This window comes from Emydura macquarii, unplaced genomic scaffold, assembly GCF_026122565.2.
Source record: "Emydura macquarii macquarii isolate MOO-44397 ecotype Brisbane River unplaced genomic scaffold, CSIRO-AGI_Emac_v2 contig_1027, whole genome shotgun sequence".
NCBI lineage: Eukaryota > Metazoa > Chordata > Testudines > Chelidae > Emydura > Emydura macquarii.
The window spans coordinates 11240226-11263083 of NW_027131164.1; the positions used below are offsets into that span (position 1 = coordinate 11240226).

General features: G+C 39.6%; 1 protein-coding gene across 5 annotated transcripts in view; it reads right to left on the reverse strand.

Annotated features, from left to right (window-relative positions):
- The window catches only part of LPIN1 (lipin 1), a 70368-nt gene that overhangs the window by 4540 nt on the left and 42970 nt on the right, over positions 1 to 22858 (reverse strand). For 4 of the 5 annotated variants that reach the window (XM_067544755.1, XM_067544752.1, XM_067544753.1 and 1 more), the window contains 12 exons: positions 21294 to 21387; positions 19735 to 19925; positions 18466 to 18559; positions 16301 to 16370; positions 13420 to 13512; positions 11900 to 11979; positions 9470 to 9614; positions 7666 to 7814; positions 6503 to 6589; positions 4310 to 4462; positions 2244 to 2358; positions 1073 to 1176 (listed from right to left, as the gene is read on the reverse strand). In XM_067544755.1, the coding sequence (XP_067400856.1) occupies positions 1073 to 1176; positions 2244 to 2358; positions 4310 to 4462; positions 6503 to 6589; positions 7666 to 7814; positions 9470 to 9614; positions 11900 to 11979; positions 13420 to 13512; positions 16301 to 16370; positions 18466 to 18559; positions 19735 to 19925; positions 21294 to 21387 (1375 nt within the window). The remainder of the gene's footprint in view (positions 1 to 1072; positions 1177 to 2243; positions 2359 to 4309; positions 4463 to 6502; positions 6590 to 7665; positions 7815 to 9469; positions 9615 to 11899; positions 11980 to 13419; positions 13513 to 16300; positions 16371 to 18465; positions 18560 to 19734; positions 19926 to 21293; positions 21388 to 22858) is intronic. The other variant, XR_010919056.1, reaches the window with a different exon arrangement.

Here is a 22858-nt window from a genome sequence, read left to right on the forward strand (position 1 = left end):
ATGTGAGTAGTCCTATTGACTGTAACGAGACTGCTAGAGTGTGAAAGTGCTTCCAAAATCAAGCCTTCGGTTTGTTTAAACTCTGCAAAATTCCCATTAACTTCAGTTGGACAGGGATTTGTGTATAGCCACTTTTAGCTGTGCCCACTATATAGTTAGTTTCAGCTTTTTTTCGCCTAAGTCTTTCACATAGAAACCTTGAAAAAGGGAATCTTTAAAGAAAGCATTATTTAAAGATCACAAACAATGGAAGAGGGACACAGGAAACTACATTTAATTTATTTTTGAAATTGACTGAACTGCAAGTGGACAGCATCCCTGTAAATGAATGAAATAAAACTTTTTTTAATTATTGGTTCAGTGAGTATCTTTTGTGTTAGTTCAAATATTGACAAGTGGAGGCTTGGTATCAAAGTAATCAAATGTTATATCAATCCAAATATTTCATTTGAAACAGTTAGAGGAAACCTTTGCTGATATAGAACCAAATAAATCCTTGGTGTGACTTTCATCATCAACCAGGTAATGACTCATAGACTCTAAGGTCAGAAGGGACCAATATGACCATCCAAGCTGATCTTCTGCACAATGCAGGCCATGGAACCTCATCCAAACTCATTTTTGAAAAACCTAGCTGGCTTCAAAACTGAGCTTAATAAATGTATGGAGGGGATGGTATAATGGGACAGCCTAGTTTGGCAACTGACTGATCTTTGACTACTGGTGGTAGATATGCCAATGGCCTGTGAAGGGATGTTAGATGGGGTGGATTCTGAGTTATTACAGATAATTCTTTCTTGGGTGTCTGGCTGGTGAGTCTTGCCCACATGCTCAGGGTTTAATTGATCACCATATTTGGGGTCGGGAAGGAATTTTCTCCCAGGGCAGATTGGCAAAGGCTCTGGGGTTTTTTTTTTTTTGCCTTCCTCTGTAGTATGGGGCATGGCTCACTTGCTGGTCGATTCTCTGTACATTAAAGTCTTTAAACCATGATTTGAGGACTTTAATAACTCAGTCATAGGTTAGAGGATGAATTCAGCCCATGAAATGTTCAGGACAAATTATTACTTACGATGAGATGTTGGTTTTTGCATGCTCTTGCACAAGTTCTCCTTTGGGATTAACTGTGAATATTCTGTTTAAAGAGACCCCCACTTGCTTGTAGGAATAAACATCCTGACAAAGAAAGAAAAAGGTAAACTTCAAAAAAATTACACTATACTTCTGCCTTTGCACAATCAATTGTGTTCTTTATAGAATATAAAGAATATAGATATAGAATATATACAGCAAAAGAATATATAAAGAATATTGAAGAGAAAAGTACTGGTACTGAATATACCTATGTTATCCTGCATCTGAAGCTCTCATAGCATGTTACAAACATCAACTAAGTCTAACAAAATCCTTAGGAACTAGCTAAGGGCTCATCTATATAGTGCGTTATTGTGCACCAGAGGTGTAAATTATTGTCCTCACCGGCATGTCACACATTTAGTGGCCCATGTGGACCTTGCTGGCATTCACTAAAAGTTGCTAGTGCATGTTAATACAGTACTATTTGGGAACATGGGTATGTTAACATGAACTAGGGAACTTTTAATGTATGGCAGCAGGATCCAGATGGGCCAGTTAGTGCACTGCACGCTGGTGCAGATTAGAATTTATTCCCCACTGGCGCACACTAACGCACCATGTAGACAAGCCCAAGTTATCATAACTATTAGAGGAGATTAAACAGACACAGGGGTACAATTTTCAAAAGTGCCTAACTAACTTTGGAGCCTAAGTGCCACTGACTTTCACCTGCCAAATTTTGCCTCAGTTTATACTCCAGCAACCACATGTGGCTCACTGGAGTTGTGCTGTGTGAATGAAAGCAGAATTTGGACACACATTTCTAAAAGCACCAAAGCATTGTTTTCAAACAGCTTTATAGATTTTTAATACTATTAGGCTGTCAACCACCTGGGACTGCTAACTTATATAAATGCATATGTCTCTACTGCTACCTTGCCCTCCATGTTTGTCTGTTTAATCACCTATTGCACATCATCTACAACCTAAACTGTGAGATTTCTGGGGGAGAGACTGACTTTACATTATTGGTTTTAACAGGGCCTAATAAAATATGACCTTCATTCCTATCTGAGGCCCTGAGACATTACCACAAAAGAAATACTAAATAACAACACCAGCACTTCTGTACTTCATAGTCAAAAATAATCTCAGCTATTACTTACAGCAGGTCTATTTCCAAAGGCAGCATAAAAGGGTTCAGTGTTAGGATAAAACAAATGTTTGATGTCTGTCAGACACTGGACTTTAAACTTTTCTGGCTTCTTTTCTATCACTTCCCTAAAATAAAAAATTTTAAAAAGATATTTCATAAGTACATCACCTATTTTATTTTTATATTATGTAATACATCTCACCTAGCCAGATTCTAGCACTAAAAACCCGCATATAACTTCATTTAGAAGCCAGGACTCCTATTAAATGTAAATAACTTTCCCCATGTTTGCACAGATAAAGTTCACAGTAAAACCAAGCCTCCTAAATAAGGGGACTTTTAATAAAACTGTGTGATAAAAGATGTGGTTACTAAACAAGGGTAGTGAATTATAGAGACATTTCTAAATAAAGATTTACCCCATATGTGATGTAATGATACAAACTGCCATACTGAAAATTACAGTATGATTCAATAGATTATAAGATTATAATAGGTCTTCCCTAAGTATAGTTCTCTATGCTCTCTACAGGATTTAAATTTCACTATGTGCCAGATCCACATTCAATTAAGCTGCTTCTACAGGTGCAGTCACCCATCAATGACAATTGGAGGTAAGTAAAGACAAAGGTATCTTCTATTTCTCTTTAGCTCTTCTTTACAGAATAATGAATAGAGGAACCAGTTCATTCTAAGCTGCAGACCTTTCACAACTGCCCCTCTTGGCAAAATGGGACCATACAGGTGGCTAAGATGGCTCCCAGGGAATTCCCCTGACAGAGAGAATCCTGCATGACACAGTGTTGGTGTAGTTGCCCTGCACCATTCCTGAGAGCAGACCCCAGCACAGGAGTACGCACATGGAATGCTGCCAAGGAAACAGGCATGGCTGGAGTGCTGTTGGACTCTGGCTATTCGCAGCTGTCGTGGCGAAGCCACAGGCAGCCAAGTACAAGTTAGGGCAACCTTCAGGTATCTCTAACCTATCTCAGGAGTTGAAGCAGCTCCCCAAATAACTCGGGGATCGAGGAGGCACAAAGGCAGGAGTAAAGCCATCCTTCCGCAACCCACACAAGCCCTGAGCCAAAAGTCCCCAAAAATCAGGCTGGTTAAATCTATCACTAAGAATATCCTGCATGCAGTTGTTTTGTGCCAGCATATACGTCGCTAATGCTAAGAGCATTTATGTAGAGATAGACAGGATACCCTTTGGCCAACTGTCCAAAATAGATGCAGAAAGCAGTACCACTTTAGTACATCTTAGAGACGGAGAGTGAAAGGGAATGAAAACTACACTTTTATTATCCTTAGGTATAAGATCTCCAAGGTCTCCTATATTTAGAGTGACACTGACTGACACACAGCAGATAGGCAGTAGAACATTGCAAAGAATATCCCATTAAAAATTATAATGAAACAAATCCTTTCATAGCAGCACTTAACAACCCACAATATTTTCAGTAATCACTTAACAAGCTTCATGGAAGTAGATATTAGCTTCACTATCTATGTTCTGAGTTATTCCTTCCTCAGACTTGTTATATTTGATTTCCACATCCACGCAGTTCATTTTCACAAGCAGAGAGAAGCACATTCTCTTTATTACATTCTCTGATACAGTTGAGTGCAATACATTAATTTTATTTCCACCTGAAATTGAATGTGACTTTTTTTTAAGTAGCTCCTCAAAAACCACTGAAATTGACCAATGCTATTCTGTAAAAGTACTTGTACACTATCTGACAGACTTTGCACAATGATTGCCATTAAAAAGTTGATACTCATGCCGTTGGCACCTGAAGTACTATGGTACTGATAACAGGAAATCATCATGGTAACTGTGTAGTGAACAGGTGGTATCTGTTGGCAAATGCTGAATTTTTAATGGCTACCACTGTAAAATGAGACCTGTCTTAAGAAACCATCTAAGTTACTAGCAAATTTTGGTTGCCTACTACAGGTTGTTTTTTAACTAAAGGCTGCACCAACTCATATTGGAAACTCTGAGAATAATTTAAAGGGGTCATCTCAGAGAAGTGAATTTTGTATTGGGTACAAGGCACTATCTAATGATACCTGTGAAAGGCTGAGAACAAGCTGCTTGGACTTAACAACACAGGTCCTTGAGGTAGCACTGTTCCTCGTTCGTTGACCCAGTGCAAATATCCTCTGGTCATGTCTGCCATTCCTATAGCACGTGCCGAGCAATACAGAAATTTGTACCCATTTCTATTACACAAACAAATAAACAAGAGATAAATTACTTTAATAATAAAGTGGACATTTTCACAATATTTGTGATATTTTATTTGCCTATGACATAAGCCATGACTATCAGATTCCGCCCTTTAACCCCGTTACACTAATGAATAATTAAAGTATTAAGAACTAATGAATTATTAAAAGAGAGTAAAAACATTAAAAGCCAGATCCTCAGATAGCGAAAATCTGCATAGCTCCAATGAAGTCACTGATTTATACCAGTAGAGAATCTATCTAAGAGACCTGTATGGCCCCCACGTAAAATCTGGTTCTGTGTATTTGCATCACATCCCTCCTCATTTACTGAAATGAGTCCTCTTAACAAGAGAACATTATGCATTCAGCAACAATATTGCATCAACCTTACTTTCAATTTAAGCCACAGTAATGCACTTTGAGATAGCAAAAGGCTGGTTTTGTATGCCTAAACTCCTTCAAACATAAGTGAGTTTGGAGCTTAAAACCTTATAAGAGAAAGTCATTTCCGATTTGGTACTGAAATAGAAATTTTATCAGAAATCACAGGATATGCACAGGCTACTATTTTCCAGATATCATCTTATCTGGTGCTAGTGATCATAGGTCCAGATTCTGATACCTTTATTCTGTTTTATAGCATGTTACTCCACAAGCCCTGTAATAAGACTGTTCATGAAGTACAGTACCATTAAATGTGAGTAAAGGCATTAAATTTCTCCCTTAGAAATTTATATAGTGCCAGTCTGGAATATCTAGATGCTGTATAATTAATTTAGTAACTTAACAGGAAAACCCAAATTTATGGCCATCAAAGCCCCCAATAACGGCCTCCAGTGGTAGACTTTGAAAATAATTCTTTTTGAAGAAAAATGTTTTTAATTTTGGAAATTAGCATTTCTAATACAATTAAGAGTTTATTCATGAAACAAAACACCTCTAGCTATGTGAGCTTTCAGATTGCATTGATCTTATTCTGTGTGGATTGAAAGCTTATCTCTCTCACCAAGATGGTCCAATAAAAGATATTACCTCATCCACACGGTCTCTCTAAGTGACCTTGTAGAGTCATTTACACCTATTCAAAGTAAGAGTCAGGTCCAGTGTCTCTGACATATTTCAGATTACATCATCCATAATTTAAAATACATCATCCATGCAAAACAAAAGTAACAAGCCAAGTTTAACACAACCCCAGCCCATAGAACAAATCAAATAAATCAAATGGACAATTGAGCCTTGAATCTAAAGATCTTCACAAATTTAAGGGTAATCTGAACATGTATATATAATATTGAAGAAACACAGCACTACAGACAACAAAAATGCCATCAGTAGTAAATGTGGAACAATCAAGTCACTCTTGTTTTTGTACAAAATAAGTTTACATTAACATGTGTGTAAACGTTAGCATAGGATAAAATATTTCTCTCCATCCAATCCCATTTCAAAGCATTCTCATGGCTGTCCAGCACCAATTTAAGCTCAATATGGCATTCCTAAAACTGAATTTCTAATCTTTCCCTTCCAAGTCCTTACCTCCATTCCCTGTTATCTTTATCCCCATGGACAAAGCCCACTATCCTCTTAGTCAATAAGACTTGGTGTGACCTTTGATTCTCCCTGGATGCACACATCTTGTCACTTCTTACAGTATAACATCTCAAAGTTCCAGTCTTTTGTCTATACAGGCTGCCAAACGTTTGTCAAGGTCCTTATCTTGCATATTAACTACTATAATCTTCTCTCTGACACTGATGCCATTAACCTTGCCCTCCCCCATCAGCTCTTTGCATCCTCTACAGGTTCTCCCTACCTCACTGCATCAAATACAAGCTTGTCCTCATGTTAAGGTCTTTCACTATTTAGCCTGATTCTACTTATCCAGTCCAATTTCCTGTTGTGAGTGTAATTTACCCATTTCTTACATTCCTGTAAATAGTTGCTAGGACACCTAGAGCTGTGAACAGGCATCTGGTTTTGCATTTAAATTGAGAGAAATGAACATGAACAGATTTGCTGAATACTTACTGGCTCACTTTATGGTACAACTTTGCAATCCCTTGGTGTGTCCAATCCTTGCCAAGAGTGGGCAAAATATGGCCTAAAGTATCTGACCTGAATAAAGATGGGGAAAAACAGAGCAAATGGACTGCAAGAAATAACTCCCAAAGAACAAGCAGAAACAACTTGAAATAACGTTTTTTAAGGAAAGGGTGGTATTGCTACATGCCCTCCTAAGCATTCATTTGGCCAGCAGTGAGCTGATAGTCTTTTGGTTAAGGCGCTGGCCTGGGATTCAAGAGATCTAAGTTTTATTCCCAGTTCTGGCACAGATCTTCTGTGTGACCCCCGCAAATAGCTTAATCCCTCTGGCCCAGATCCTCAAAGATAGCCAGACATCTAGCTCCCATTGATTTCACTGGGAGTTAGGCACCTAAGTTCCCTTCAGGGTCCGGGCCTAAATTCACCATCTATAAAACAGGGGAAATAGCTTTACTGGTTCCAATGGCATTCCCCATTTTAAGTGTAGGGAATTTAGTATTATTTATATTATAGTAGCACATAGAGGCCCCACCCAAGACTGAGAGCTCCACTGGGCAAGGCGTTACACAAATACAGTCAGACAGTCCCTGCCTTGATATGCTTACAATTCAAATAGAACAGACAGACAGAGTATAAAATTGGGGGTAAGATGGGAAACAGAGGCACAAAGCAGTGAAATGACTCAGTCACCACCCAGTGCAGTTAGTGGCAGAGACAGGTATAGACTCCAGATCTCCTGCCTCCTATTCTGGCGCCCTGTCCACTGGATCACACTGCCTTGTCCCACTAGATTAGCTCTGGAATATGTAATATCTCTAAAAGCAGAATGAATATCAGTCCTGTGTGCCTCACAGAGGTGACACGACAATGAACTCAATAATGTGTGAGAGGTGCTCAGATACTCCTGTGAGGAGCACCACAGAAAAGCCTAGCCATATCATAAACGGATCAACAGTATAGCACACGCTAGCCTTTAACAATCCAGTCAATATACTGGGAGCCTCCTACCTTTTTTGCTTCACTAGAAAAGCAAATTCAAAGACTGAACATGATGATCCCTCGCCCCAACTCTACATTAATAACGATTCTTTGAGCCAGAAGGAGATATTGCCCAGTAGGTAAAAATCTTGCCCTGTTTGTCATCTTACCTTGTGATAGTTCCATCAATGTCAGAAATAACAACCTTGTCATCCCAATTCCATAGGTAGATGGTGCCTTCACAGCGGCAAGTGCCTTGATATTGAGTCGTAACACTAAAGATCACATCATTAGGGCCATTCTTGAGCTTTAGACTTTTCTGTGAAACATTATTAGCAAGATCAAACAGTGCAGGGGAAACCGACAGAACTGTATAAACATGAATGGGAAGAGACTAATTGCCCTAGTCATGCGTTAATCCCCTTCCTGTCATGGGAAGATCTACTGAATAATGGAAGCAGAGTTTGGCTGCCAGGACCGTGCTGTGCCCTTGATTCATGTGCAGAGTTACAAACAAGGCGGCGTTCTGCTTTACAATCAGTGGCATGGTATGGCCTGAGGTGTTCATGTCAGCAAAAAACAGATGTGACTTCAATCCCCTGCAAAACTACTGAATCTGAAAAATAAACACGGCTGGCTTTGTGTGCCCTTGCTCTCAGTTTGTTACAGAACACGACCAATAAACCATATCTGTCACTTATGGCAAATTCTAGACCGTTTGCCAACTACAGAGAACACTCTCTCATTCAACAGCCAGTGAATGGTGGGCTGCCTAATGTTGTATTCCCCAAGTGTGTTTACTTCTGAAAATTAATGAGCTGTGTGCGTGTGGATGTGAGAAAATGTATTTTCCTCAGTAGCCAAATTTTCCTTCTCAAATATTAATGCATTGGGCTTGAACACCAACAGCATTATTTATCAGCATTAGCCACAACACCTCTGTGCAGAGAAACTGAATCTGCTTTCATGAAATTAATATCGTCCTGGTCACACTAAATTCACAAACAGCTCGTTTAGAAGCAGTCAACTTGGGTGTGTGTGAGGGAGAGAAAGACACACACACACACATACACCTGTGTGTGCATGTGTACATACACACACACAGGGCCTGGCCCCGTTATGCTGGATAAAAGGGTGGAGCAGCACAAAGCGGCCTTAAACACGTAGGTGCTGGAACTACGGGCCACACCCCCTTGCTTGACATGGTTTCCATCATGTACAGGGTTTACAGTTTGGTTCAATGGCTCTCAGCATCCCCACTATAAAAATTGTTCCCGCACCCTTGCTTAAAAGCCTCACTTCCAGCTGGGGGAGGATTCTCCTTGTGCACAACAGCCGTAAGTCTGTCCTCTGAGGACTCCCTTTTCAAGCCGTGCCTTAAGCGACGTGCTGGGGACAGGACGGGAGTCAAGGAGACATATCAGGGAAAGGACCGCAGCACATATGACTGTGGCTGTTCCAGGTAGCACTGCAATCCATCAAGCAGTTCTGGGAGATTGCCCTAAATTAGACCGTCCCCCAGCACTGTCTAAATTATTCCCAGTACAGCCCAAACCCAAGATTGGGAGGGTACAAAGGTGACTTAAGCAGTTCCGTGTCATGCCTCCTAGAGGCACAGTACAAAATTTCACCCAGGACACACAACATATTCAGACTCTTGACAGGAGCAATGGGAATTGCTGGGATGCTAAGCACTTTTGAAAACCAGGTCCCTTATTTAGGTGCCTAATACGGACTTTGGTGTTTAACTGTAGGCTCCCATTTTGGAAGACCTCAGTCTCCTGATCTGACAAGCCAACACCTTTTACAAGCATGAGATTTACTTTAAACATTGAGATTTTTTTTAAATGTCGTAACAACTAGAAGTAAGTACAAATACTAAGAGCTCATTAACCCTATGCTAGACTAAATAACTGCATTGTGCCTGATGTTTTAGAAGTGATATTGCAGAAGGAATATATAGAAATAACTCACAAGCTGGTCAGAAGTGAGTCGAAGGGTCTTTTTGTAACTGATTCCTGACAATAATGAGAGAGAACTTGAGTTTGTTTGTAATGACCCGAAGTTTGGTTTTGCAGCTGTAGGGTCTTCATCGCTTGACGAAGATTCATCCTTTATTCTGGAACATCACACACAGAAAAAATGATGCTATCATCTCTCAGTAAATGCATTTGGGTATCCATTAAAATACATTAGCACTGACTCGCTGAATAAGTCAATTGATTCTCTGCTCCTAAGTACTGTCTCTTGGGAGGTTATTTACAACATGGCTTAAAAAATGCATCAATGAAGTGTTGAATTCTCATTCATGCATGCCTTCCATTATTCATATTTGGGTTCTTCTACCCATTCACTTGTCTAAATTGTCACTTTAAAAGAAAAGACTTAAATTACAGTCCGTGTTGACTCATTAAAAAACTCAAACAAGGTATAAAAATCTGTTAGTTAATGTGAGCAACTACAAAGGAGTTTCATTCTAAGGGGGGAAAAAAAAGAAAAGAATATATTTAGTCTACAAAGGGTTCAGCAATTAGAGAATAAACCTAGAACATGACTAATGCAAATTTCTAATGGAAAATAACCTGCACCGTCCATGCTTTGTCAAAGCTACAATTTTTGTCAATGGGATTATATTTTTACTGATAACTTTGCCCTGTTTAGAATGTTAAAATGAAATGCCAGAAACTTTTTGTTTTTGTGCATGATATTAGTTTAAATATGTATCACCAAAAAAATATTTTTCCAACCACAATTGTTTTTAGAAACCTGTCAAGGAAAATTTTTCCCAGAAGAAAGTTTTATTTATCATTAAAATTCTATCATATTAGGTACTAGCTTCAAATATTCTGAACATACCGCCAATGTGATCTTTAAATACCAACCTATACGTTCTTTTCCACTTATACAGCTGGGTTCTGCAGGTGGTTGGGAAATCCTGACCCTGGTGTCCCAAGTATTGCATGTTGTGATTGGCAGATTTTAAAGCTATAGCCTGCCTCACTCTCTGTTGCTATCTCCAGCCTAAAAGCTGCTTGTTACTCAATATTCTATTTACCATCAAATGGTTTCCAGCGACAAATCCTTCCTGATCTGTTTCTAAAGTCAGTTAAAACTCAAACACAAAACAGTAATTAAGGAGTGAAGTCTGATTTTGAAGTTCCAATATTGTTTTAAGACTTGGTCTTTAAACAAACATGTAAGGGAGGACAGAACTAAACATCACTGATAAGGAAACTGTCCTACGAGAACCACTTATGGATCTTGCAGATTTGGAACAATACATGTTACTTAGGCAGTAGTTTACGTGCCACGCATTTGACCTGTCGGTCTCTGGTCTCCAAAATAAAAGGTGGCTCCTCATTCCAGCTAGTTCTCCTGGATTGCAATGGTCAACCCCCAAAAAAGTCTCAAGCTAATTTAGCATGTGTAAACTATAATTGAATCTGGGTCTTACCACCCCCTCCATCTCTGGAAGATCTGAGTGAGGACAGCACAGAAGTGGGCAGTGCTGTGTTCACAGTAAGCCACTTGGTTGTAGCTCTGTGGGATTTGGACTGTGCAAAAAGAAAACCAGCTGGGAGACAGCTACTCTCTGCTACTTAATCACCATGGGACTTCTGAAGGTAACTTAATCCCCCCTAAATGGAGATTCTGGGGCCAGCGAGGAATATTACAAGAGATGCATAGATCAGGAGGATCTGCTGGCTTTGGGACCCCTTCTCCTGTTTCTCCCTGGAAAAAGTAATAGAAAGCTGTGGAGTTTCCTGTCCCCTGCATGAGAGAAATGGTGTAAGAATCTGTCTGAAAAGAACGACTTATGCTCCTGAGCCTCTTCACGTATGCAGAAGCGAACAGGGAGAGGTCAGACTGCACAAGTTTTCATAAATTAGGGAACCTTACAAGGATCTGGGACATTTTGATTTCGGTGAGGTGCAAAAAGCTTTGGAAATCATCCATCTCGTTGTTATTTGTTTGCAGGTGCTTCTAAACTTCCTGCATCTGGCTAGGATCAAAAACAGAAGAGCTAACATATAAGGAGAGAGAGTGTTGTCATGGAGATGCCAGCCCAATCATAAGCAGAACACTTACGAGGAAGTCCAGTTTTACAGGCTTAAGATGTTTGGAAAAGGCTCACGAAAGTACTGCAGCTCCACAATCTGGCCCTGGATCGAATCCCCCCACACTTCATCTACTTAGGCTTTATGGAGGTGAAGTGGATTCTACCATGGGTGAATTTCACCAGTATTAAGAGATCAAATTTAGAGATAGGATGGCATAACAGATTACAAATCTCAAACCCGATTTCACTACTACCCCTACTCTGCCATTCAAAGACTTGAAGTATCCTGCTTTCATTTTTAAATGATCCAGAGTTATTTTGGCTATAGCCCACTTTTTGTGTACCTGTCTGCAATGCTCATTTGTGATGACTCCTCTTCTGTAGAAAGCTCCTTCCCACTCAAACCTTGCGTTGGCTTTGTTTCCTAAAACACAAGCATGAGAAGTCGTGAATCGCATAGTAGACAGAGAGAGGAAATATTTAAAGGAAGTAATCTTATGGGCCAAATCCTGCTTGCTTCAATCGTGCAGGTAATCCTATTGCTTTCACCAAGATTATAAATGTGAAAAAGGCAAGCAGGACTTGGTTCTGTGCATGTATGTAATAAAATAACAAGGATTTACCATATGAACATTTCTGCACAGAGCATTAAAATAATCACAAGTATAAACTGCAGCAGAAACTAAAGTTTGTTTTTCTTTGGCAGATAGACAGAGAGAATTGATTTCAAATGGTTGGTGGAAATTGTGGGGCCAATCCTTTAGCCACTCACTGCACAGAACCTCCATTAACCAAATGTCAATTAAGAAAGTAAGAGATAATACTGGAACGTTTTGTGACTTTGTTCCACAGTCATTAGAAACTTTAATCCAATACAACTTTCCAAAAACAAACCTACTTTGGGCAGACTTAGCTCTGACAATTTCATCCCAAACAAAGAAAGCTACAAGAGGCTATCATGGAAACAAATGGACAGCCTTAACTAAAGCTTTTTCTACCAGCTGTAGCTGTCACAGCTCAGTTTATGAGTGAACACTTCCAAGAAGAGAGTCATTCTGAGGGTTCAACAAGTTGCAGAAAAATATGGCAAGAAAAACTAATTATATGAAGCTCATAACTAGAGTTCCCAAGAATGACTATTTCGTGTAAACTTCGAAAACTCTCAAGTTTCAGATATTTCTACATTTTAAAAATTAAATGAAGAGAAATTTTTATTAGCAAGTTTAAAGATTAAATATGTCTAATGGGCAAGAGAGCAGTGGTTACTACAGCACTTATAAAGTGCTCCAATGTTCATACACAGCTTTGAAGATGTAATTAAAATACTCAATCCCCAGAGATGGTTGGAAAATGGGGGATTGTTAACAAAAAGTAATGAAACAAATTTCTTTCAATATTTCATTCAAATTTAGCTTTGGTTGTAATTTTCCAACCTGCTCTCGTAATAAATATCATTATCCTTCAAATGTGGAAGCAGACCTGTAGAAAGAGTGAGCAACTTGCCTAATAATATACATGAAATTATATGAGAAGCCAGGATAAGAACTCAGCAGTTCTTGGTTCCCATGTCCCTGACTACTCTATTTGATTATGCTGCCAAAGCTAGATGCTGTGAATAGAAATGCAGAAGTGAAATTCTATAGACAAATGTTTCAGCTAAGGGCCTTATCCACTGAGGTCAATAGTAATGTTTCCATTGACTTATGGGCTTTGGATCACGCCCTAAATGCCTTTCTTGCGTGTGACCTAAATCAGACTGGGTATTGTACTGTCTGTAGAAACACAGCCACTAGAGGATGCATATGTAAGTACATGAGATTCAAACTTCAGCCAAAAACTAATTCCATCTGCTTTTTAAACTTACCTCTTTGATAGTGCTATTCCTCCCTCGCCATGAAAACCACCATCTTCCACCTTTTTTGGGCATCTTATCCCTCATAATAGATTCCACAGTGGCCTGTGATAAATGGATGGTAACATAAATAATGGAACAAAAGAAAGGGACAACCTAACACATGCAAATGAAGGAAATGACCAACACAGTTTCAACCAAGGATAAACAGAAGAAAAAGAAACATACTCTCTGTGGGCCATAAATTTTATAAAAGCAAAACCTAATGGCATCCAGAACTGCACGGAAGTAACTTAAGCATGAATACTTGAGGAATTTTTAAATGAAAAAGAAAAGGAGATCAAACCAAAAAAAAAAAAAAAAAAGCATAAAAAGACATTAGTATGATGTCTAGCATGGGTAAATAATAGTCTCTGATTTGAGGTTGTTTAGTGAAAATTGTAAGTTGCAACAAATAAAAGAAAACGGTAACATTTGTATCTATCGTTAATTTATGGGGAGTAGTGGGGTTATTATTTTTATGTGAATTTAGTGATGATGTGCTGGATTGATAGGGGCTAGACCCTGAAGTTATTTATCCACAGATATAATATGGATGGTAACAATGCACATTTCCTTTCAATAACTCAACATGTCTGATCTGTAACATGGAGTTATCATCTATCTCCAAGGGTGAAAAGAGTCAGTTTTCGCACCCATGAACCCTTGGCTTCTCTAATAAAATTATTAGCATGTCAATGTTGTTTTGCAACCTACTTATAGGACTACTCAGGGAAAAGGACATTTTTATGGAAATATAGGATGGCCTCTCATCATTAAAGGTTGCAACCAGCTTCCTCCGTAAGCCTAATTTTGCCCCTCCTCTCTAAAGATCAGTGTAAAATTGTGACAGTAAAATGGGATCTTGTAAGACAAACCACAATCAAATCCAAGTTCTATTAGCTGTTATGAAAATGAAAAGCAGAGTGCAGCTCTAGTGTCCATCTCTCTCTCTCTCTCTCTCTCTAAGTATATTATGTTTTTCAAAGGCTTCCCTTTACAGTTGCATCTAAAATGCACCAGAGAAAGATAATTAGACAAATGGCAGAAAGCTAAAACTGAGCAAATAAGCTTTGGGACTCTTTTAAAGAAATGCAAAAAAGCAGAGGAACAGCTTGAATCAAGAACTGAATTGTTGAGAGTAATGTCTCCAACCTAGCAAGATACTTACATGCATACCTAACTTTAAGCACGTATCTGGTTCCATTCATTTCAACAGGACTACTCAAAAGCTTAAAGTTAAGCATGTGTTTAAGTACCTTGCTGAATATCAACTATTCCTTTGCAAAAGCTCCAAGTTCACATTCACTTCATATAGTCTCCTTTGACAAAATATAAAACCTTTTAACATTTCAATTACTTGGTTCCGTTTTTTGGAACAAGTTATAATATGTATGAAAACAAGAAAGAAAATTAGTTGGAAGATAAGTAATAGAAAGCAGAATGGTAATATTTTCAGGTTATAATTCATCCAAGTAAATCTTTCGAATCCAATGTATTGGCCAGTACTTGTTTCTTCATTTAATTAGATTGGTTCATTCTAGAAAGTTACCAATATTTGGAATGTAAGTATTTGGGTTTTTTTTTTAAAAAGCAAACAGTGAATTTAGTGCTCATGAATTATATTTTTATTGATAACCCAGGAGACTAAGGGTGAAATTGATTTCAGTGGGGTCAGGATTTCATCCTGTATCTTCTAATTTATCTACCAAAGACATAGATCTTAGCAAAATGTTTGCAATGAAACAAATCACATCTGGATTTGTGTTTCATTACAAACTCATACAGTTTACACGGAGTGTGGGGTGAATATATGGTGTTATGTTGGAACCATGCATATTTGCAGATTCAGATGATTCTGACACAAAGGCAAGAGTAATGTAGTGGTACCCAGTAAATGTCAGTTTGAGGCTTTGCATGAGTTTTGATTCCAAACTCAAAGTGACAGAAAGGGAATTCGAAATCACATGGGTCAAAACCAAAGACACCATTTGTGTGCAAAGCAGAATTGCAAAGCTAGGAATAGGTCTTTTCCCAATAGTGTCCTCTCAATTAACTGTAAACTGTGGCAATCTCTTTTAAAAGTTACAAATATCCCTTCTCAAATGCATGCTTCTTTTCTGACACTTTAAAGCAAGGGCTACTACTTCTGCAATAGTTGTCCATTAAGAGCAAACCCTCTAGTCTCGGTTTCTACTGAAATTGTACACTTTGTGCAGACATAATAGAAGATACAGACACCAAATATTCAATTACAGCATACACTTGTCTGTGTAAATATAAGCTATGTTTATAAGCCAGTGAATATTAATCAAAGGAGAAAGGGGAGATAAATCATCAGGAAGGATCATCCTTTCTTGGACTTTATAATCCTCTAAATATTTTCTGAATTTTTATAAGCTAGCAAATAAATACAGCATAGACCAAATTTAGGGCTTATCTACACAGGGAAGTCAGAGCACAGCAAGGCAGAGCGTGAATTTATAATGTACTATCCAGTCCACACTAACTCCCTGTGTGGACACTCTTACTGCACACTAGAAGTGCCTTTGTACACTTTTAGCTTAATACACTAACTCCCCATGGGAGTTAGTATGCTGTACCTTCACAGCCTAGTTTGCTGCACACTAAATTCCCGTGTAGTCAAGCCCTTGGCCTCACTTACTGTTGGGTTTAATCTGGCCCTGTGTTGTAAGCACAAGCGATGTGACTGGTGATTTGTGAATGGCTACTACTAATTTGCAGGTTCTCCTGTAAAATACAGTTGTTTTCTCTGTCTTCGTGAATTTGAATTCATGAAATGAAAATTGCCACAGCTCATATTTTCCAAGCTGACTTTCATGTTCAATCTCACCTTTGGCAAAGGTTTCTGGAATGCCTGCATTGCCAGTAGAAGTGGAGCAGCTGTTGTCCAGTTGTAGTACCTAGGAAGTAAAAAAAAAAAGTTTGCATACTGTTCCATTTTGTAATATCATCAATCCCAACCCACAGCCTAACAGTAATTTGTACAGTCAGTTAAAGCAATGGAGTTTATTTAAACTCAAAAATAAAAGCATGAAGTTCAGATTTGGATCTGTCAATTCATGTTCCATTTAGGCTACTCTGGTTGTGTCTTTATTTTAACTTTTTATTAAGGCAAAGTCACAGTAAAACGTTAACACATTACATCATACTACATTTATACAGGATGAAGTTAACATTCAAAGAACCTGGCTAAAGATGCTGGCTTGCTGGCCAGGGAAGCTTCCTCCAAGCTGCTCAAATGGGCGACCAAATTCCCAAATACCTATCCTCTTCTTGGCCCTTCTCTTGTGTACGTATCTGGTGTAAAAGCCTTTCCAATGAAAAGACAGCGCCTATTTTACTACACCACGATTCCACTGGAGGAGAAGTCACAAAGGAAATCATGAAAGAAAAGCTACGCCCCAAACAGAAATTGTATGTCTCATCCACTCCTCATCTCTGTACCGCAGCTCAGGGAGCCACATGTAGTGCTCTTTACCCCTTCAAGGCTCTGTGCAAATGTACAAGGTTGGGTTCTGTGTGGTGCTGACTTTCTCTGTTGGTGTGCTGAGGGCCTGCAACTCCCCCTGAGGTTAGGGAGCTAAACCTTCAGAGATGCTGCCCATGAGAGTGAGGTCCACACAGCAGGTCTCCAGCACCTTACATAATCAGACCTTCCCTAATTACTCCTCTCCTCACTACACCCTGGAGAGGTAGGTCAGTGGTATTATCCCCATTTTACAGATCAGGAAACCAAGGCATAGAGAAATTGAGCAACTTGTCCAAAATCACATGCATCAGCACAGAGGGGAGGGATTAATATATTCAGTGGATGTAAGTTTTTTTCTGCATATAGAACGGCCACAAGCCAATCATGATTTCCCCATAGGTATTCATTATTCAATTGTATTGAATGAACGTCTTAGCAAGGTTTAATGTCTATTTTATTTTTACTCTAGGTCAGCGGTTCCCAACCAATGGCCTGCGGGGTCTTTCAAAGTGGCCCGCCGCTCTGCTCCCCTCCCGCTGGCTGCAGAAGGGAGCCAGTGCCTAAGGACCCAGGCGGAGCACGTTGCCGTGGGGCTACAAGACCGGTGCAGGCTCCTTGCTGCAGCCAAGGGGTTGGGAGATCCGCGCTCCCCTCCCCCTGGCTGTAGCAGGGAGCATGGCAAAACGCTCCACATCGATCCATAGGCGCTGGGGTCCCTGCTGGAGCCAGAGGCAGGGGAGCACTGATTTCCCATCTCCCTGGCTGCAGAAGGGAGCCACTGCCTAGGGACCCAGATGGAGTGCAGGGGGCTACAAGATACCTGCAGTTTCTCTGCTGCAGCCAGGGGGACAGGAGATCAGTGAGGAGGCAGTCTCCTTGCTGAACTCTTTCTGTCTGACTTCAGTGGAGGGGAAGGGAAAACGGGGCTGCTGGCAGAGCAGCCAGGGCCCACCATGCTTGAGGAGGGGCAGGACTCTAAAAATCAGTGACTTTTGGTTTGGCCTGTGACTTAGCTGCCAGGCCATGTGCTTCAGTGTGTAGTGACGGTCACTCAGCTACACTAGTGCTTTGTCTGTGAGTGTGTGACATACTGTGAGTAATTTGTAGATGTAAAATAATGAACATAAAAATGAGCACAGCAGCATCAAAATGTTTACTTTAAATATGTAGTGATTTGTAGTCCTTAATGGTGTCTACGGCAATACGTTTTTATGAGCTGATAGAGTGGTGGCCCTTCAGGGTTGTAAAAACGATATTTGTGGCTCTCGAGCCAAAACGACTGGGAACCACTGCTCTAGGTGTTAGGTGTGAACACTGTTAGCATTCAATACTAGCTCTTTGAATTCCAAATAAGTTATTTAATTAGCTGTAATTGGCTTTAAATCGCGCAGGATGACTCTACAGTAGGAGAATGAGTACCCATTTGTTCAGCAATTGTGAGCTGATGTAAATCCTAGGGTAGCATTAAAAACACTCAAGTGCTTTTGTCACAATGTCCAGACTTTTATGTGCTGAAATATACTTACTTATTTCCAATCTTAACCACAAGGTTGGGATCGTCAATGATAGCAGGATTGTCCACAAATTGCTGATATGTTACTGCTTGTTCTAAAAACTGATCTGTTAGAAAATATTTAAAACATGCACACATAAGTACTTGCAATTGGACAACCTACTCCCCTTAACTAGCATTAAGAGATCCTGGAGAACTAAGTTTCAGGCTCAGAATCAATCCTTCCCTATGGGGGTGGTGGAGACCAGCAGTGCTATGGAGACAGTGCTTAAGGCCCCTATCTTGCAAGGTGCTGGGTGTTTCCTTTGAGCTGCTGAATGCCCTTAACTCCTCACAGGAGTTGCTCAATGAAAGCTAGGGAGAGCAGCACATTGCAGGATCAAGCCTTTCACTCCAGTGCCTTACGCTGCTCTTTAGTGATCTTATCTGGCAAGTTAGGGGCAGATGTTGATGGACTCAGTGTAGAGCTATGGCCCCAGCTGGAAACCTGATCAGTACTTGCAGGCCTTGGAGAAAAATGAAAATGTGTCCTCCTGGGAAAACACCCCCTTCCTCTCCTTGTCCTCAAGAATCACAATTTGAATTATTAACAAAATAATAAATAGAACTACTTTACCATAAACTACCCCACGTATGAAATATTTCAACTTCTACTTTCTAAATGATGCTCAGTGCAGTATCTGTCTTAGATACTTCTATGGCTCCCGTGATTAGTATCTGAGCACCTCAAGATCTTTCATGTATTTATCGTCACAACACTCCTGTGAGGTAGGGAACTGCTATTATCTGCATTTTACAGCTGGGGAACCAATGTGCAGAGAGACTAACGACTTGCCCAAGATTACACAAGGAAGTCTGTGCCAGAGCTGAAAATTTAACCTAGGTGTTCCAAGTCCTAGGCTAGCACCCTAACCATTGGGCCATCCTAACCATTGGACCATCCTACCTGTCCATGGCAGTGACCACTGTGAATTTACCAATTATACACTGAAGTAAAAGGCATAATACATGGCAAATGCACCCCTTTATTACTGTTGCACAGAACTACCAGTATGAAGTGAAACTGTAAATACAGTAATTTCCAAAATATTGCAGTAAGTTAAAATAATTTATAGAATATTAATACCAAACTTCTGATACTATTTTATCCAAATGAGAAGTGCTACACACTTCCTCATCCTTAAATTCCTACCTCTAGCCATAGGAGGGCACTGTTTCCTTTTAAACACGAGTTGAGAGTGGACTAACAACATGTAATCATAATTGGAGGGTAATTTGGTACCTTTTGTTATCTCTTTGTTATCACTAAGCCCTCCACAGAGTGAAATGGCAATCGAAGGCAAATCTCTTATTCCATCCGAGACACCTTCAACGCCACTGTCAACACCTGAACTTCCCCCAGAATGAGGGGACTGATTGGCTGACCGTGGTCCATTTTCACTTGCATTCTTTCCAGGTGCAATATTATCACCACTGGGGGGGGGGAAAAACAGGCATTCAGTCCTCATTTTTTTCTGATCTGTGTCATTCCCAAATTTTCTCCCTTCACAAGCCCAAACCCACATCATGCATACACTAAGGCAAACCACGTGTTAAAATGTGTGATTCTCCTGATAACAGGAAATCATTTCTCTTTGGCAAGGAATTCAAATTAGTTAGTGGCCTTTCCTATACACAAAAGTTGTACTCATTTAACCACACCAGTATAGACAGGTACAACCTCCACTACTCTGGACACAGTTACACTAGTATAATAGTGCTACTACAAGTATAGCTATTCGCACATAAGAAGAGGAATAAGCTATTCCAGTAAAATGTATCTCTATATATATAACTGAATCCACACTACAGGTTGTACTGATGTAACTGTTTTGGTAAAAATAATCACCCCCTTAAATACTTAATCAATAATACTGGATCAAAATCTGTGTGTCCTTATTTACTAGAACACACAGGGACAAAATTCTGTCTCTGTTACAATGACTTCCAGATTTATAACAGTACATTTGGTAAAAGAGATTGTGGTGCAACTTCTTGTCTCAATCTGACGATAATTTTCTTTCAATGTTAATTTCCATCCTTAACAACAACAAAGTTTAAGAAAGCAGAAAAAGATACTATTCAAATTATTCTCACTTTAGTTGTTGCTGAATTTTTTTCTGTCAACAACCACTATAAATGTGATCTCAGAAGAGGATCATACAAATGTTAAAAGAAATTCTAATGAAATTAACCCCAAATGGTAATGATATATTTGGGGAAAAACACATTTTCATAAATAAGTATCGTAAGTATCATCCAAAAATAGTTTTCTATCATTTGTATTTATAGACGGTTAATCAAGAAAGAAAGAAAGACAATTATACCAGTTGATAGAATATAATATTATTAATAATATAATAATATTAATAATAGTAAACTTTAGGTGATTTCAGGTAACAAGATGAAAAGCACATTGTGTATATATATATATATCCCTTAGAATATCTTTTATACTAAGAGCCATATACTGCCCTTGATACATGAGCATACCTCCCAATAACATTAATGGACATTGCACAGCAGTCTGCGATCAGTATATAATTCTTAGACGATCAAAAAAGGCAAGCAGTTTCTATCACGTTTCTTATGAACAAGTGTAGAGCTGTTACAAATTTCAAGAATCCCATCTTTTCTCTGTATAGTTTTACCAACATCCTTTTTTAAGCTAGACTCTCATTTAGCTGAATGTTACTAACAGCCTATATTCCTATAATTTTGGCACAATGAGACCTACTAAGAATATGATGGAAGAAGATGGAGATTTAACTAACATAGTCTAATACAAATAGATAGTTATACTTTTTGGGGAAATAAAGCGCAGCAACTTCTGGATCCATGTCAGTGAGGTCATCTAAATAGACTCCATCAGCACCAAGATGCCGGCTTCGTTTATCTGTCAAACACAGAGTTAAAAAATAATGAATTGGTGTCTTCCAAACACACAACCAGAAAAAAAATCTCTATATATTAAGGAGCCATAGAGCACATAAAGCATGTGCACATAATTTGTAGTTAAAAGAAAACAAACAATTATCTATAATGACACAAAACTGCAAAGCCAAAAGTTTCACACCTGGTCACTGATATTGGATGCCCACAGTGAGACATCAAAAGGCTGATTTTCAGAGGTGCTGAGCACCCACAATTCCAACTGAAATCAATGGGAGCTGCCAGTGATCTGCACCTGTGATGTTTCATTTGGATACCGCACCTGGATACCTCTTTTGGATACCTAACAAACGCGGGACCAAAAAAAAACTTTACAATATTTTGGTTTTGCTGGGAGAGAAGTTATTTAAATGAAGAAGTTATTTAAGTTGCAGTGGGAGAGGTCTAGGCCTGGATATTCAGAAAAACTTTTTCACTAGGCGGGTGGTGAAGCACTGGAATGGGTTACCTGGGGAGGTGGTGGAATCTCCATCCTTAGAGGTTTTCAAGGCCCTGCTTGGGATGATTTAGTCAGGGTTGGCCCTGCTTTGAGCAGGGGGTTGGACTAGATGACCTCCTGAGGTCCCTGCCAACCCTAATCTTCTATGATTCTATGACTGAAGCGCCAGTGTTGACACAGGGACAAATGGATATAAACTGGCCAACAAGAAATTTAGGCTTGAAACTAGATGAAGGTTTCTAATCATCAGAGCGGTGAAGTTCTGGAACAGCCTTCCAAGCGGAGCAGTGGGAGCAAAAAACCTAACTGGCTTCAAGACTGAGCTTGATAAGTTTATGGAGGGGATAGTATGATGAGACTGCCCACAATGGCATGTGGCTCATCTGTGACTGATAGCAGCAAGTATCACAAATGGCTGGAGATGGGGCACTAGGTGGGGAGGGCTCCGAGTTACCTCAGAAAATTCTTTCCCAGATATCTGGCTGATGCGTCTTACTGACATGCTCAGGGTTCAACTGCTCACTATATTTGGGGTCGGGAAGGCACTTTCCCCCCAAGTCAGATAGGCAGAGACCCTGGGGGTCTCCTTGCACCATCCTCTGCAGCATGGGGCACAGGTCACTTGCTGGTTTAAACTAGAGTAAATGGTGAATTCTCTGTAACTTGAAGTCTTTCAATCAGGATGTGAGGATGTCAATAACTTAGCCAAAGGTTAGGGGTCTATTACAGGAGGAGTGAAGATCTGTGGCCTGCAATGTGCAGGCAGTCAAACTAGATGATCATGATGGTCCCTTCTGCCTTAAATTCTATGAGTCTATCTTAGGTGCTTATATGACCCCCATCATTGTGTTACCTGAGCACTTAACACTCTCTAACATATTTATTCTCACAGGATATTTTTTCTCACAACACCCCTGTGAGGTTACAAACGCTATTGTCCCCATTTTACAGATGGGAAACTGAGGCACAGAGATGC